An 18,159-nucleotide genomic window follows, 5' to 3' on the forward strand; every position below is an offset into this window, starting at 1 on the left:
TCCATAAAAACTAAATGTGTTCCCCGGGGGCCAGCAGCATGCAAGAAAAGAAATATCAACAGAAATATAGTTGTATAAACATAATACTACAGAAATAAACAATAGAAATAAATAATAAAGAAAGTAAAAATAGGAGTGCAGGTACCAGGGAGGATGTTTGCCGCATCAGAGCTTAGGCGTATTGTTCATTAGTCTTACATCTTATGCATATTTGGCATGATTTTGGGACGTTAAAGAGCCAGTAAGGTTATCTAAACAGAAAATGATGAAATGGAAAAGAAACAGAAAAATGTAATGTGACTCGATATAATAATAATAATCCCTTAAATAGAATTTGGGAAATTGTAAAACATAAAATCAGAGCTCCTAGTAATTGTGACGCCAAATGTTGGAAAACCAGATTATTTTCTCAATGAATGATTTGATGATGGTTTGCAAACATGGCTTTGATTTTACAGTCAAAGAGCTTTTCTCATATATTTGTAGGACCTTATTTCTGCACAGAAACGGTACGTGTTACTGTAAGTGAGCTCAGATTACAGTGCATTCAAAAACAAACTGGTTCCTTTTTTTTTTATTCCAAATGAGCTCATTTTATAAAAAAGGCAATCTTGTTATGGGTGTCTTTGATTGTTTTTTCTAAAAATGCATCTCTATTGAGTTTCACACCATACTGTGTAAAATGTCACAGCTCTCTGTAGGGAAATATTGACACAGTTTCATTACATAACAGCTGCTTGTCTGGCGACAGATGAGATGTAATGCTAATGCTAATGCAGTAGCTGCAATTACCAATTTAACGTGATTGTGTTTGTGAGAGGGGCCGCTCTGTGGAGCTGAAAATAGAATAGCAGTGTAGCCTCTTTGCTCATAGGCTTGGGTTGGATTGCAGGTGCATTGTGTGCAGTAGGGGTGTTGAAAAAAAATTGATTCGGCGATATTTAATGTTATTATGTCGCGCGATTCTCAGATCGATTCAAAATGCATCCATATCGTTTTTTTGTATCCAAAAAAAAACAACAAAAAAAAACATACAGTATATATATATATATATATATATATATATATTAAAAAAAATCTCTTCCTCACCCTCCGCGGGTCCTCTACCAGAGGCCTGGGAGCTTGAGGGTTCTGCGCAGTATCTTTGCTGTTCCTAGAACTGCACTTTTCTGGACCGAGATGTCTGATGTATTTCCTGGGATCTGCTGGAGCCACTCCTCCAGTTTGGGGGTCACTGCCCCGAGTGCCCCAATGACCACGGGCACCACTGATGCCTTCACCCTCCAGGTTTTCTCCAACTCTTCTCTGAGCCCCTGGTATTTCTCTAGTTTCTCGTGTTCCTTTTTCCTGATGTTGCAGTCACTCGGTATTGCTATGTCGACCACAACGGCTTTCCTCTGCTCTTTGTCCACCACCACAATGTCTGGTTGGTTCACCATTACCATTCTGTCCGTCTGTATCTGGAAGTCCCACAGGATCTTGGCTCGGTCATTCTCTACCACCTTTGGAGGTGTTTCCCACTTTGACCTTGGGGTTTCCAGCCCATACTCTGCACAGATGTTCCTGTACACTATACCAGTCACTTGGTTATGGCGCTCCATGTAAGCTTTCCCTGCCAGCATCTTACACCCTGCAGTTATGTGCTGGATTGTCTCATTGGCCTCTCTGCACAGTCTACACCTGGGGTCTTGTCTGGTGTGATAGATTTGGGCCTCTGTTGCTCTGGTGCTCAAGGCCTGCTCCTGTGCAGCCATGATGAGTGCCTCTGTGCTGTCCTTTAGTCCGGCTCTGCCTAGCCATTGGTAGGATTTCTTGATATCCGCCACTTCAGTTATGTTTCGGTGGTACATCCCGTGTTGGGGCTTGTCCTCCCATGACGGAACCTCCAGCACCTCATCTTCTGTTCCCCATTGTCTGAGACATTCACTGAGTACATCATCTGTTGGAGCCTTGTCCTTGATGTACTTATGGATCTTGGATGTTTCATCCTGGATAGTGGCTCTCACACTCACTAGTCCTCGTCCTCCGTCCTTCCGGCTAGCGTATATATATATATATATATATATATATATTTTTTTTACTTTCTGCATTTATTTGTTGTTCTAGGCGTATACCTCAGTTAAGATGCACTAAAGTCAAAGTTGATTTAAAAGCCACAGGCAGATTGTATGTTATTTTTTATTTTAGGTTGTTGGCACATGGTATGTTAAAGCCAATGTTTTGAGTGTAAAATATGCCAATGAAATATATTTCATACATAATGTTCTCATGAAGATGTACAAATGTACAGATTAATTTTTCCTTAAGTCATATATTAAAAAAAAGAACGCAATATTTGCCTTATACTTTAACATCGGGATATATCGTATCGTGACCTATGTAATCGGGATACGAATGGTATCGCCAGATGGCAGGCAATACACACCCCTAGTGTGCAGGGTTGCAAAGATCATTTTAATGTTATTATTTATCATTTTACTTTTGTTTTGGTTCAGGTTCTCAATTGCCTGCCCAAGACATTACATTTCTGAATAAATTGATACACCAATTTAATCCCTAAAATGAAAAATAAAGATAAGAGTGCATGCATATATTCCAAGCATGTGAGTCTTGAAAGCAGCCCTGACCTCACGTTTACTCCCAGGTTTAATGAAGCTTGTCAATCAGAAATGCAGGAGGAGGAACTTATACTGTGCATTATCATCATTAAGCCTTCTCGGGCATGTATAATGAAGAGGGGCAGCTGCACTCATTTATTTAATTTTTGATGATGATTGCTGATTTAATTTTTAGACGATTGCTTTGATTCACCTTTAAATGCTGAGGGTAACTTTAATACTCAATTTGCTCTGCCTGCCTGAAGCTGCGCACTGTAGTCTTTGTGCAGTATTTAGTTAAAAGCAGATTAGTACAATAACATGCAGCACAGCATGCTCAAAATCACAGTATTACATTAACAAATTTTCTACACCTTGTGGTGGAATTTAATATGCCCATCTCAAAACATTAATGAACTGAAAAAATCACCCCGTTGCTCTTATTTCTTAAATTTCAATAGTTTCTTCACAGTTTATTTTAGGATCTGTTTTATGCCAAACACTGGACACATGCATGGAACTACTTTGTCATAAAATCAATTTTTAAATCTAGTTCATTTTTGCATTTTCCATTAACTCAGAATTTCCTAATTTTGCCTAAAATGAGGACATGTAGCTTCACTGTGACATATTCATCCAGTTGGTTTGTATGTGGTTTGAAAAAAATGAATAAATGGTTTAGTCCGATGTTAACGGAATTTTGTAAAACATCTAAACAGGTCAGGTCGGCTGTAATTGGCTTATCCTTAGCTCGATTGACACACCCAGATAATGCGGTTGCTAATCTAGCTAATAGTTTATGTAGCTTGATTTGGATCCAGCGCTGCAATCTGAGCATGCAACACTTTTTTCTCCCCTGGAAAAAGAATAACATTCTGAAGCAGAAGACACACTTTTGGACTGACGAGGAAATCAATTTCATGCTGCTACTGAACGTCTTGAAACACATTATGGGAAAAATGCATGAAAAATTATTTTTATCTTCCTCTTCGGGTCAACAAGAACTACATCAGCATGCATTGTATTAACATACAGGATACAGCGCCACCTATCGTGGTAGAGTCCGATGCAGTTTGTTTGGAGTTTGGGTTCATAGGTTTATACTGAGACAAGACAAAAGGTACTTCATCGATTTATGAGCGTAGCTGCTGTGTGCATGTAAACGCATTAATTGTAATGAATTATTTATTAGATAAAGGATATTTTTGGCTTGTATATTAGTATTTATATCAGGGCTGGGTGATATATCGAGTTTTCTATTTTGGTGATATAGGAAATTACATTATCGCCTATATCGATAGGTATATATATATATATATATTTTTATATTATTTTGTATCAAAATACTTGTTATAGCAGTCGCTGCTTTTATTACTTCTCAGAACAGCGTGAAAAGCAGTTAGATGGATTTCTGACACAAATTTTCCACTACAGAACTCACTCACACATGCTGTCCCTTAGAGGAGTAAAAGCCAAAAGTGGCACAAATTGTGCAGCTGTTTGTTAATACATGTGCCTGTGCGGCATTATACATCTGCAAATTTAATCGTGAATTGTCTTTCTGGTCAGATTTCATTTGATTTAAAATGATCAAGATTTATATTGTATATTATCGCCATTTTGAGAAAAAATATAGAGACACCAGTTTTGGTCCATATCACCCAGCCCTAATTTGAATCAGACTGTAAAGTGATTTGGTCATCTTTTGTAATTGAAAACAATTTATTTTACATTTAATATGTGTAATCTTATTTTAGAATGTGTAGTCATATCATTTAAAAACGCCTCCTTCATCCTTTTTTTAAACTGAGACAGGCTGTTCTGTCTTGTAAAGCCAGGGAACAAAACGGATGCTAATGCCTTTTAGGTGCATGTAAAAAAAAATGTGCACATATTATTCAACACTGCTGAGTGTGAATCTATAATTAGCTTTGGTTTAGTGGATATTGCAAAATAAGTAGGCTGCAGAGTACGTTGAAGGTCTGACAAATGGTTCACTTTATGCCACAAAGCTATTGTGTAATCCATACCCAGCAACACACATACACAAATGATTGTCTGTTGTGTGTGTGTGTGTGTGTTTGTGTGTATGTGTGTGTTTGAGAGGAAACCTCCCACCCTGTGGTCAGGTTGCACTGCTGCACAGGGCTCTAAACCTCCTGCTTGCATCCGCCACTTTTGTATCTCTGTTCAACTCTCACTGTGGCCTCATTATCACCGTCAGTATTGGTATCTGCACCCGTCGTCATCACTCACATCTCTATTGTAATTACCAGCAGCCGACACCAGTCAAGCATCCACCACTGTGCTCAATATGGTGTTATTATCACTGTCATCATTTCACTCACAATCTTCTGAAATGAAGACAGATGCTGAAATAAACACTAAAGCGCCCTCGCTGTGTGTCACCACCGAGCGTTGCCGCCGCAGGGTGTTGAGCAGGAACTGCTTCTCCTCCTCCCTCGGAATCTTTTTTTTTTTTTTCTCACCACTCCTGTGCTTCACATGCCTTTGCAGACGCCACGCGACATGTGCTTCCATTTTGCATTGTGTAGTTCAGAGAGGCAGCATGTGTTTCTCCTCTTAATATTTCAGAAAAAGCAGGCTGACAAAATGCAGGCAGGCAGACTCAGACCGCTGATGACCTCCTTCTCCTTGCCTCGTTCTCTGCCTCCCATCACACGTTCTCTGAGGCTTTCCTGCTTCTTTTTTTTTTCTTCCCTACCCGTCTTCATCTCTCCTCATCACGCTCCCCCCCCACACTCTGCCTTCTTCCCTCTTTTCTCTACCTTTCTTTGTCTTCCCGCATCTTCTCCCACCTTTCATCCCACTCATTTGCTCCTGTGTCTGATCATCACTCCCATACCATTCCCTTTTTCAATCACTGTCTTCCAGTTCTTTCCCCCGCTGTGTTGTGCTCAGCTTCCCTCACTGCCTGCCTGTCTGTCTTTTTCATAAAGGGATGTCTGAGGCCTCGGCTCTGCTAATTCATTCGCCTTGCATCGCCTCACATATCTGCAGGGTCAGGCAAACAGGCAGTGTGAGAGAAGAGGAGGACGAGGAGGAGAAGTGATCAGAAGAGAAAGAAAGGGTGACAGAGGAAGTAAAGTAGAGATGACATAGGAAAACAGAAAGCCTGATCATGTGGTATTCTCTTAGTAAGAATAATTTATACACGTTAAATACACAGGGCTACATAGAAGTGGCTTTGGATTTGTTTTCTTCATATCCTAAATTATCTTTTTCAATTTGTTTGGAGAGAATTACACTTTATTATAGTAAAAAAGAAGGAATTTCATGGTGAACCACCACATTTTTGCAAATATCTGCACTGAAAAGAGAAAAAAAAAGAAGCGCCATGTATTTAACAGATTTGCATTTGCTGAATATTTTATATCTGTGCTAAAATGGGTCTTTAAAAAAAAACTGAATTAAAAAGTAGAGCAGAAAAATGATAATAATACTCTGACGTGATGTGAAAATGTTTCTCATTTATTTTAGATAATAAGGATTCCCAGAATATGTAATCCGGCTTTTTATCTGAAGATGCATTATTGCAGAGATGGGCGACTTCTATCTGAGCGGGGTCCACAAATATGTGATTGTCTGATCCGAGGGACACATTATCAACATTTATGTTAGCATTTAGAATAATGACCAATCTGAGCATTAATACAGGAAAGAACAAAGGGTTTGGTCATTGTAGTCCTTTTGTCTGGGTTTTCTTGTGCTTCTGTGTTTTTGAATTCATTTTGTCTTTTTTCTTGTCAATATGGTGAATATTTGTTACCTTTTTGTGTGTTTTTCAAGTCATGTGTGTTTTTGTTATATTTTTAGTTATTGTTGTATTTTTCTGTCATTTTGTGCAATTTTGTTGGCATTTTGTGTGTCTTTGAACTCCTTTTGTATATATTGTTGAGATTTTGTACATTTTGTTGTCATTTTCTGGAGTTTGTGTGTTTTAGGGGCCGCACAAAATTAGACCGAGGGCCACATGTGGCCCCTGGGCCACTAGTTACCTATGTCTGCATTATTCTAGTACATTGATTTTTTTTTTGCAAGAATAAAAATTGCATAGCTGTCACAAAAATGTTGCACGATATGTAATGTTAACCTTTGAGAACATATGCAGCCAAGATAGAAGAAAAAGGCAATGCATTGTAAAAATAATTAAAAATTGTGGAAATGAAACGAAAGCTTTTCTTATAACTAAGCGAAGGACGGAATTTGAAATGTAAAAAGGTAAATAAATGAATCAAACCATTAGGCCACAGTGGAATAAAGTTTTAAAGAATGGAATCAAATTTTATTTTCATGTTTGCTCCAGGTGATTTATTTTGAAAATGCCGCTTTCCTTTGACTGCCCTTTGCCTAAAAATGTTGAAGTATACAAAATGATGGACATTGAGTTTGTTTTGCTGTGTAAAGAATTAAATCTGTGTAAGAGCTGAGTGGAAATACAGTTTAACAGTAGTGGGTTTGGTCCTCGTATCAGTGAAAAATGTCTCTTGGTGGTTATTCTTTTGAAAGTAACACTAAATGCTTTCTGCTCTACTTGATGAAATGTCTCTGTGTTGTTTGATCTTTATTTAAAACTCATAAAGATAATGATCAACCGTTTTTTGGCACGCTCGCTCAGGCTGACTTGTAAGGTGCTCTATTTTCTCTGCAATTCTGAGTCGAAAATAGAAACCCGAAGAGAGAAGTGACAAAATGCCAGTGGCAAACCAAACACACAATCCTCCTCAAGTTTGTGTTAGTGTTGTCTTATCGCTAATGTCACTCGTTATTTTTTTTTCAACTTCTCTTTTCGTGCCCTGGTGTGTCTGCAGGTTTTCCTGAGTTGACGGCTGAGCTTCAGAGTTTGAGCTTGCGTAACTGAGAGGTTTCAGTGCACGACGGAGTGGGTGTCATGGATGGGAGCGAATCATCAAATGAAGAGGAGCATCCCTACCAGAACCTGCTGCTCCTGGGAGCCATCGCAGCAGCTTCAGCCTTTGTGGTCACCATCCTCATTGTGCTCGTCTGCGTGGGATGCCAAAGGTGAGGCTGTCATTTACCAAAAAAATTCAGGAAGAAGTAAAAACTAACATTAAAACGAACTGTTTTCTCATCTGTGCAACCAAGGGTTCCATGATTGTTATGCTCATCTCTTTCAGTTTTCAGTTACAAACAGATATAGATATATATAATATAAATTCAATGACAATTAAAAGAGTCCTGATCTTGTTTACTGGCCCATGCTGCCTCAATGTACAAAGATTGTAGGTTTGAATCCTGCTGGTGGCCTGAGCTCATCCATCAGTGTGTGTTGGTCCTATAAATAGAATGGAAAACGGTCCAGGATGAACCCTGCCCTGCAGTATAACAACTCAATGTTAAAGTGCTCTCTGGGATTTTACGAGAGTTTAGAAAACAAGTTTGGATGAACTACGGTCGGGCCCGCGGAACATCTCCTCGCTGAATAGCACGCACCTCCTTCCCGAGAATTCAGTCAAATGACTCGGTTCCTCCAAGTAAAACAAATCATATTGTGTGATGCAAAATCGTAATCTACATTGAATTTCCTTTGAAACGATATATAACATGACTATGTTCCGATGAATGTAGAAATTACCGGAAAAGGCAAGGCAAGGCAAGGCAAATTTATTTGTATAGCGCATTTCATACACAAGGCAACTCAATGTGCTTTACATGATAAAACATTCAATTGTTTAAAATGAATAAGAACATTTAAAATCATCAGTAAAATCAATTAAAATCATCATTACATCAACAACATGACAAAAAATCTCTCTCTCAATCATATGCAGTAGAGAAAAAAAGTGCCTTTAACTTTGATTTAAAAATTTTCACATTGGATGCTGACTTCAGCTCTGCTGGCAGTTTGTTCCACTTCTTTGCAGCATAACAACTAAAAGCAGCATCACCATGTTTACTGTGAGCTCTGGGCTCCACTATCTGACCTGTGTCAGATAGTGGAGGTGGGCCCCCAGGGCCCTTGGGCCCCGAATTGAATTGTGTGAGGCATAATCGTAATCTACTTTGAATTACCTTTGAAACATTATATCACATGACTATGTTCCCATAAATTTGGAAATGACCGGAAATGGGCGAAGGGCCCCCGGGCCTCATTTTTTAAAAAAAGGGGCTAGAGCGTCTAATCATATTAATTCATAGAGTATTCATACCAAACTGCATTCCGATCGAACAGGAACTAACGGAGGAGTAGTCATTTGAAAAATTAGGCCCCCTGGCGCCCCTGTGACACGTACGGTGTATTTGGCCACATTTACAGTAGATATTGGTATGTGCCAATGATTTGGTACCACTAACCGTCATAATATTTGACTCACAAATAAATGAGAAATTGACTCCCCCCCTGGGCCCCAAATCAAAAATTGGGCTCTGAACGTCGACGCGTACACATTCATAGATTATACGTATCAAATATCCGCCCGATCAGTTCACGAATAACAGAGAAGTAGCAATTTTAACTAGTGTACACTAGTGTACCACCTGTGGTAACAGTTTACTTGAAGTTTTATACATAAAGGCTGACATTACGCTGTCATTATTATGACATGACGCCTGTCATTAGTATGAATAAGGTGTCATGAAGGCTGTCATTAAGTGTTTACCCTAATCTTAACCCTAACCCTACCTAACCCCACTAGATCCCTCCACCTAACCCAAAAAATGCCAACATAGCTCTAAAGGTGTCAAAATGTAGCTAAATGTGTCATAATTTAGCGTACAACACTTGATGATAGCCTTCATGATGTCTTCTTCATGCTAGTGAATATAATGACAGTGTAATGTCAGCCTTATGTATAAAACTTCATGTAAAGTGTTACCAAAAATGTTTTATTTTGAAGGGCCACATGTTTGTGTGCCATCTATGAACTATTCAAACTCTTAAATGCAGATGGTGGTATTGTACAGCCTATTGATATGGTATTCAGAAAAACGTTGATTAAATGTTTAAGTTTTTAAGAAACTTTTTTTCCTCTTCGGCTGTGCATGTTTTATAGTATATATAGTGTTTTTGTTTCATTCCAGTACACCTAATAACTGAAATTAATAGCTTTTATTTATGTGTATAATTTTTTTTACCACCACAATATTCTAGATATGTTCATTCAGCGTTGTGTTACTTTTTAGGTCGCGTCTAAAACGAGGATCCAGTTGTGCCTTTAGCTCCTTCTCTAATGCAGGGAACAAAAAATTCCCTCTTCCTCATATCAGAACAAAGATGTGAAACAGTGCGCTGAAGTCAAATGATCATAATGACTGAGAAAGTCTCCACTTCATAAATCTACGTCTCTGTTTCCATTTGAGAGGAGGAACAGTAATGAATGTTAATGTCTGCCAGTGTCAAATCAGATGAAGAACCTTTTACAGGACAAACCCAGAACAGCCTCATGTCATCATTCTGAGTCTGAGCTGCGCTGCAGCCTGGAGCAGTGGGACATCTTTCCCCCTTAAAAAAAAAAAGCCATCAGACTCTTAAGCCAAGCATTCAGGACCAAGTCAACGTAGGCAGCCCAACAGCCTACATCTGTTTTTTTTTCTTCTTTTCCAAACCCTTCAGGGACCAATCAGAGGCAGCACTGTGGCTTGGTTGCCATGGGTTACTCAGATAAGGATGTAGAGAAATGTCAAAGCTGCCTTTGTCGTGGCATTAAAATCACACTATTGCCGCGTTATAAGGAACTTGAACTTTGGCAGGTACAAGTATGAGTTATTCCAACCGTGGGTTTAGTACATGGTGAAGGAAAATGTGTATTACATGTGTTTCTGCCTTTTGTCTGTTAAACATCTGCTTTGTGCAGAGATCAGGAAATCATCTCTACACTTTTCTCCTAATGGTCATACGTCTTTAAAGAAAATATTACGATGACACAAAATGTGGATTTGCTAAAAATATGCAACTAAGGAGTTTTCTAAACTATTTGGTTATAAGAAGAATGTACGATTTCTTCTCCTCAGTGGAACTTATAAATAGCTACATTTTACTTCTTAACTGTGTTAAAGAATCACGCATTCACTGATGCAGATCCTAGGTGAGAGAGGAATAATGAACACAGAGGTGTTGTCACCTTCTCACCTGCACCTTGGAGCTTTTGTTTTCTCACTTCATTTCGTCACTCTTTCACCATATCAACTGTTTCCTATAGTTACGGTGTCTCAGGGGAGCATTAATGATGTACAGTGTACTTGATACTTAATGCTCATATATCCTCCTTTTGACACAATCCCTGTTTTCTATTCCATTTAATTTGATTTCCACCACTATAAAATAAATCAAAATCGCCATGGCAAGTCATTTATGAGTTAGTGAAGTCATAATTATGAAATAGAAAGTCATAATTACTTAAAGTAATATTTCATTCTTAACATAATTTGGCTGTTTATTCAGTTCTTAGAATTCAACACATGGTACATAGTGTAGAAAATAGTACATAAATAAGTCTTTATTGCAAAAATTATTCCGTCACATTTTTATATGTTATTTTATTGTTGCAAATTTACATTGAAAATGATTTTCTCATAATTATGACTTTACTAACTCATAATTATGACTTGCCCTAGTGATTTTTTAGTGGCTTCCATAAAAAACTAATAGGCCTGAATACAATAAATAAGTAAACAATAAATAAATGTCCTTTTTACGGGGAAATAAGACTGTAAGTGAAGAAAGTGTCAAACAGCCAAGCAGAGACAGAAGAGTGAAGCTCTGCAGAAGCTGTGTTGCCAGGTTGGGTTTAAAGTGCCCGAATCAGGTGGTGTACGCTGCATTTTGGTGGAGTTTTGGCTGTTTATGGGTAGAATTACCAGTTCTATCTGGCAACACAGACCAGACAGCATCATATGTTAAGTACTGAATCATTGTTAAGAGAAAAAGGTAAATTAAATAGTTTATGTAGTGCTGTTGGTCAGTTTAATGTGGTGGTTCCCTCCCATTTTTGTATCATGACCCCATTTTTATATCACACATTTTTAGCAACCCCAAATACTTTTATTCATGTTCATTGGTTTTTAATCATGTTTGTTATACTGTGTAACAAATACTGATTAACCAGGATTTATGCACAAAGTGACAAGATGTGCCAGCTCAAATATTTTCATTTTCTATTTAACATATTGATTTATTTCATTTCATTTTTCCTCTTTCTTCTTTTCTTCATAGTGCATTTTATTTAAACTAGATTTATATTTGTTTAACAGTGTGTGTTGTGTTTTAATTATTATTTTTTTAAACTAGATATTAAATGTTTTTTATTCAGTCATTAATTTAATCATTTACTAGACATTTCAGGCGACCCCACATGGGGTCCTTGGAATTTAAAACCCAAGGTTGAAAAACACTAGCGTTACACTAATGTGTGTGAAATGCTAAATGTGGCTCTGCTTTTATAGCTTTAGGAACACAGGCTACATTTCTTTGGTAAAGTCACTATGTTCTAGTAATATAAATCTATTACTGTTTGCTAGTGCATGTTTTGGTCATTGGATTTTTCATTCAGAAAAAAGATATTAAAAACTGAATTTCAAGACACTTTTCTGTATAAGGGTAAAGAAGGGATAAATTAAACTTTTGAAACCAGTTGATTTTCTGTTTTTAAAAAACAAAAAATGAAATGTTAGAAGACAGAGACAAAAAAAAAAAAAGAAGTTGCTGTTTTCAAAGTAAGAGCGTGTTTGAGGACGGTGCTGTGTAGAGAGGAAAACTTTCAGCTGCTGTGTAACAGAAGTTGTTTTTTGAAACAATAAAAAAAGTGTGTCTCAGGGAAGACGACGTGATTGCATGCAACTTTTTCCACCCACTCTTTGGTGTGATTTGCATGCAGCGATTTCTGCAGATAACAAGTCTTGTTATGCCATGTCAAAAATCCCATAGTTCATAGTAAGGTCTGGTCTCGAGAAACCACAGGTTAGAAGTCATATTTTGGTCCTCTTGCTAGAAACACAACACCGCCCTCAGATGTACTCTTTCTTTGAAAACGTTAACGTGCGGTTGCGCCATATGAAAAATATTTAGTTTTGTTTTTGAAACAGAAAATGAAAATGTTTTTTACAGTTTTGTTCATCCCTTCTCGACTCCGATAAAAAAAATCTCTGAACTATTGACTTTTAAAATGAAAATTAGCTTTTTAATTTTTTTTTCTGAATTGAAAATCTAATGACTGAAACATATGTTGACCCCCAATATATGAAAATGCTATACTTTTAAAGGTTATCTGCCTAAAAACAACTGTTTTGAATGTGAAAAGTATTAGGTACTCAAACAAAAAGTTCAATATTTTCAGCAAAGCGGATTATATTATCACTTAAAAATAGGGATGTAGCGATTCACTCAACTCCCGATACTGGGTTCACAATACAATTCTTTCACAATTTATTTTACAAAATGGGACTGTAGACAAATGATGACTGAAAAATATTCCATTATTTTTTTTGAGAAAAAAAAAAATTGAAAATACTGTATTATAAGCTATTCAAAACAATGCAATTTAACTATAAATAAATCTAGAATGAAATAAATAAAGGAATAATACAAATGAAGAAGAAGCCTATTAATTTAAATTCTGGTTCTATAGTAAACAATGCAAAACTGCTTAATGGTTCTTTTTCTTTTTAAAAGTGCAACTGAAAATGTATTTTGTGCCTTAACAATTGTACTTTAAAGAAAAAACAGTCAGCACTGTATTTACTTCAGATATTTGTTTGGAACAACAGAGGACGCTGGTAACCCAGTGGTCGGTTGGGATGCAGCTATTCTGTGCAGTGAAGAAGAGATGCTAATAGAAAAACGTGACTTTTACAGATATTCACGTAATATTACAGATATTTTTTCGGTGCTAAAGTGGTAAGGAATCATTTATGAACATGTTTAAGAGTAGAAGGTGGCCAGAAAGAAAGTAGTAGCAGATTCCCCCCCCCCCGCCTCAGCATTTGGACAAGAGAAGTTTTAAAAAAAGTACTGCAATTCAATTTTCAGAAAATTAATATGAATCGTGATACCTATGAATCGATTTTTAACTGCCTTGTGATTAATCATTACATCCCTACTTAAAAATATTGTACATGTAACACAGACTGTAACTGAGCTGTATGAAACCTGACACTAAAACTAATAGACATAATTTATTGTATTTTTATTATACAATGTGACTCTTGACTCTCTTTTCTCTGAGATACGAATCCTGTTATGAGTTTGCTATTATTTTTTGTTGCTTAGTCGAATACTAAAAATAGTCCTCTAATCTTTTATGGTATCATGGGATAGGCCACCCTATCAACAAGAAAATGAAAGCGGCATATGGAAATGACTGAAAAGTAAGTATGTTTGCTTTGTTCGAGGATAAAAAACTTCTCTGAAGGTCGTCTGCTTTCAAATAGTGAGTCATGCTTCATCCACTGTGCTTATGTCATCAACCAAGGACTTTTACGCCCTGGCTTGTGGTGGATGCTGATAGTATATAGATAGTATCTATCTGTGCTGCTGCTGAGGGTGTCCAATGGCTTCTGTTGACCTTCCTTACTTTGATGTTTTGTCAGAAAAAGCAAGAGCAAGCACCCACCGGCTGGAGAGAAAGGGACATCTGTAAACATGGTGAGATGCACATTTATTCTCTCTTCTTCCTCCGTCTTTATCTACGCCTGCAGATTGAGACTGTTTTTGAAAATCGCATACTAACATATTACTCATACTACTCATACTAAGTCTCACGTAAAAATGTATGTAGTGCATTCACATTAGATAGTATAGAAAGATTGAGTACGTGAAAAATACCCAGATGTGTAATGTATTGGTTACAGTTACAATTACATTTTCAACTACCCATGTTCAATTACAATTAAATTACAATAATTTTTTTTTATTCTCAGAAAGTAATTTGCAATTACGTTCTCAATTACTGAAGTTAAATTACAATTAAAGCTGCAAGCAGCGATGAACGGGCCCTCACACCCACATGCATGTCGGGATGTGGCGCACGTTGAGATGTGTTGCATGTCGGGGCGTGGCAGAAATGTTGAAGTGTTGAGACGTAGATGACCATTTTCAAGGATTATATCATAAACTTTCCTGCAATGTTCTTTGCAAATGCGATGCCCATGATTTCCTTTTGCCAATAGGTGGTGCTATGACAGTCGATGAGGGTTGGGTTAAATCATAGCTGGAGGTGCTTGATTTGTTTCTGTGTGGGTATAAAACAGATGTAAATCATTATACAATAAGGTTACACTGTGTAGTCTTTGAGAATGTGTTTTTGTGGTAATGTGGTGGAAAGAAATAGCAGTTCTTACCCAGATCAAGGAAATCCTCACTGTACTGAAGTAATAGTTCTTCAGTACACTGTAGAATTCTGACATCATCTGACATCATCACTGCTTCACTTGATAAGTTTTTGTATTAAATTTGCCATCTATAAATGTTTATTTTTACGCAAACAATGGGTAAAATGTAAGTGTAGATTGGATTTTATGTAAGAAACTGCTAATTTTTATAAGATGTAAAATGCAAAGTGGATTTTTGTAAAATATTACAAAATTGTTAAATTGTACAAATGTTACATGTTTTAAACAAAAGTTGTTAGTTAGTGGCTAGTAAAATAGGGACGAACATTTCCTATGAAATGTAATGAAAATGAAACTATTTCTCGAATGTAGAAAAAAAAAGTGTTGCATGTTGAAATATTTCCTATCATTCTAAGTTACTACTAGTTTTCTTTATTGTCTTACCCTTTAATAAAAGTGAAACCGTGACAATTTAGTATTTAAAAGTTGTATATCAAACCGGTAGTCCTTCAGATGATTCAGTACGTTTGATGGAGCTTGTAGTTTCAGAAAGGTTGGTGACCCCTGTAGTAGACACTATATACTCATTGAGTTTGTAGTGCATAGTGCGTAGTATGCCATTTCAAACACAGCCTGATTGTACAGAATGACGCACACATAATCCATGTTGGTAATCACGTATGTGTGTGTATGACAGCAGGGCACACTTCGACACCCTAATCTGAACTCAATGAGCAAATCTGACACCAAGCTGCACGAGATCAACCGCTTTCCCTGCAATGGGAACTGTAAGTGTTGAATATTGAAATTCTGAATGTGACGGTGAATTACAAGCAGCCTGAAGCCGTTTCATTTCCATGCTTCAGTCCCTTCGTCTTTTTGTCCTCCTTCCTTTGCTGTGCAGCAGTTAGCAAGAGCCGCCCGGCCAGTATGGATCTGCTGCTCCTCCACAGCCGGCGCTCACAGACCGACCTGAGGCCCTCACACGGACGCCAACTCCCTCAGATTCCCACCAGCCCCCAGGGCTCCAGCCAGGGAGGAGGTGATGGAGGAGAAACAGGAGAGGAGGTGGTGTCAGCTGGAGGAGGAGGAGGAGGAGGAGGGGGGGAACCCAGAGATCACACCTATACTGAGGTGGGAGTGCGGAAAAACCCCACCCCGACCCATTACCTGGATGATGGCCTGTATGAGAGCGTGGGAGTGCGAGGGGGTGACGTGACCCCCAAGGTAACATCAGCAGCACCGTCCACATCCTCCAGCAGCACCCCAGCTTCAGTCAGAGCGGCTCAGAGTCCCCCAGCTCACCCCAACGGGGCTCGGACTGGAAACGGGAATGTAAGTACCTGCACCACATGTGTCAAACTTAAGGCCCGCGGGCCAAATTTGGCCCTTAAGAGCATCCAATTCAGCCCGCAGGAGAAAACATGAATTATTGTGTAAATTACCAAATCATTCAGTTGTCGAGATATTTTTAGGGGCTTGCATTTTTCCTTTGTTTATATCACATGAATGCAATTGCAAATTATGGAAATAACTTTTTTTCCCACAAATATTCATCAATTCATCAAACAATTCCACCAAATTCCTCTAAATTACACAAAAATTTGTAACAAAATCAAGATTTTTTGAAGTGAATTGAACTGAAAACTAGGATACAATAATGTTAGTCATTTAAATTTTTCCCCACCTATAATCTACGTACACACACACACACGCACACACACACACACACACACACACACACACACAAACACACACGCACACACACACACACACGCACATACACACACACACGCGCACACGCACACACACACACACACACACACACATACATTGATGTAGAATGTTTCCATATTAAAGATTTACACCAGCTATTTATTCTTTTTCCAGAACATTTGCGCATAATTTTTATTGAAGGTGGGAATATTAAAATGTCACAAAATCTATTGTTGATAAGTGGTATAGCAAAGCATATAAAAACTCAAGATATACTGAGTTTTCTATTTTGGCGATATAGAATATCACAATTTCGCCTATAATATATTTTTATTAAAATACTGGTTTTAGGAGTCGCTGCTTTCACTACTTCTCCAAACAGTATGAAAATCACAGTGCTGAGTGTGTCCTAACCCAGACCTTCCCCTAAACAAGTCATACTATGGAACTCACTCACACATGCTGTCTCTTTTTTGAAGAATATTATGATGAGGACATAATTTGTTTTTTTTTATTTTAGACAGGCATGAATTGTCAGTCTCTGTTTTTCTGTTCTATTTACAGTCTTATTTAAAAAAGATCATAGCCAGAGTAAGTGTGTAAGTATTTGGGATGTCCCGATGCAACTTTTCCAATTCCGATACGATACCGATATTGCAACCTTACACATGGGTCAATACGATACGATACCAGCACGAATCATACATACTTTTATTACTTATTTTGTAGTGTGGAATGTTAGAAAAGGCTTGATCAAGTGATGTTACTCAAACAGAACAATAGTCAGTAACAGTAGGTATGAGAAAAACTGACCCATTTATTATTAACTAATTGATTACATACCTTCCTTCATCATAATATCTACAGTATTTTACAATTGAATAAATATAATATAATATATATCGAGATTGTAGATGCAGTCCGATAAAATCCGATATTCGTTTTCTGGCTGATATCGGACCAATATTCCATATTAATAACGGATCGGGACACCCCTAGTAAGTATGCCCAGACTTAAAGTGAAATAAAACATGGATATTTTTCCAACTGCATTTAATTGGTCTTATTTCCATTTCCAAAACCTATTGTATCGTTATTGCGTGCCCATCATTGTCTTTTGTATTGTTTTATGAACTATCATCTCACCCCTAATGTTTATGTCACCCAGTGAGCTCCTTTTAATGCTGCAGAAAAATGCAATTCATTGTGACGGGGTGGCCAAAAATCAACACTGATAAACTTTCTGTCTGAAATTGTCTTTTTAAAACACTTTTTGTCCATTTTTTTTAATGAAATGGTTGGATGACGGATGGATATTGTAGCATATTGTGTTTGCTTCTTGTTTTCACAGACTGGGAGAGGACAAGGCAGAGGGAACGGCACTGGTAATGGACCAGTGACTGGAAGAGGTAACGGGGCGAATGTGGTCAGCAGGTCTCCTTTATCTTCTGTCAATTCCTTGTCCACTCATGATCCATCTGGAGCCGAGTACGCATCCATACGGAAATTCAGAAAGGTGAATACAGCTCTGCATGTTTTG

General features: G+C 37.7%; 1 protein-coding gene across 1 annotated transcript in view; it reads left to right on the forward strand.

Moving 5' to 3' along the window:
* Positions 1-18,159, forward strand: part of LOC114467146 (uncharacterized) — a 70,636-nt gene that overhangs the window by 36,061 nt on the left and 16,416 nt on the right. The window contains 5 exon segments of the mRNA XM_074783812.1: positions 7,430-7,640; positions 14,163-14,217; positions 15,601-15,691; positions 15,808-16,238; positions 17,971-18,135. Of these exon segments, the coding sequence (XP_074639913.1) occupies positions 7,510-7,640; positions 14,163-14,217; positions 15,601-15,691; positions 15,808-16,238; positions 17,971-18,135 (873 nt within the window). The 5' untranslated portion in view covers positions 7,430-7,509.

This window comes from Gouania willdenowi, chromosome 7, assembly GCF_900634775.1.
Source record: "Gouania willdenowi chromosome 7, fGouWil2.1, whole genome shotgun sequence".
In the NCBI taxonomy this organism is placed as follows: Eukaryota; Metazoa; Chordata; class Actinopteri; order Blenniiformes; family Gobiesocidae; genus Gouania; species Gouania willdenowi.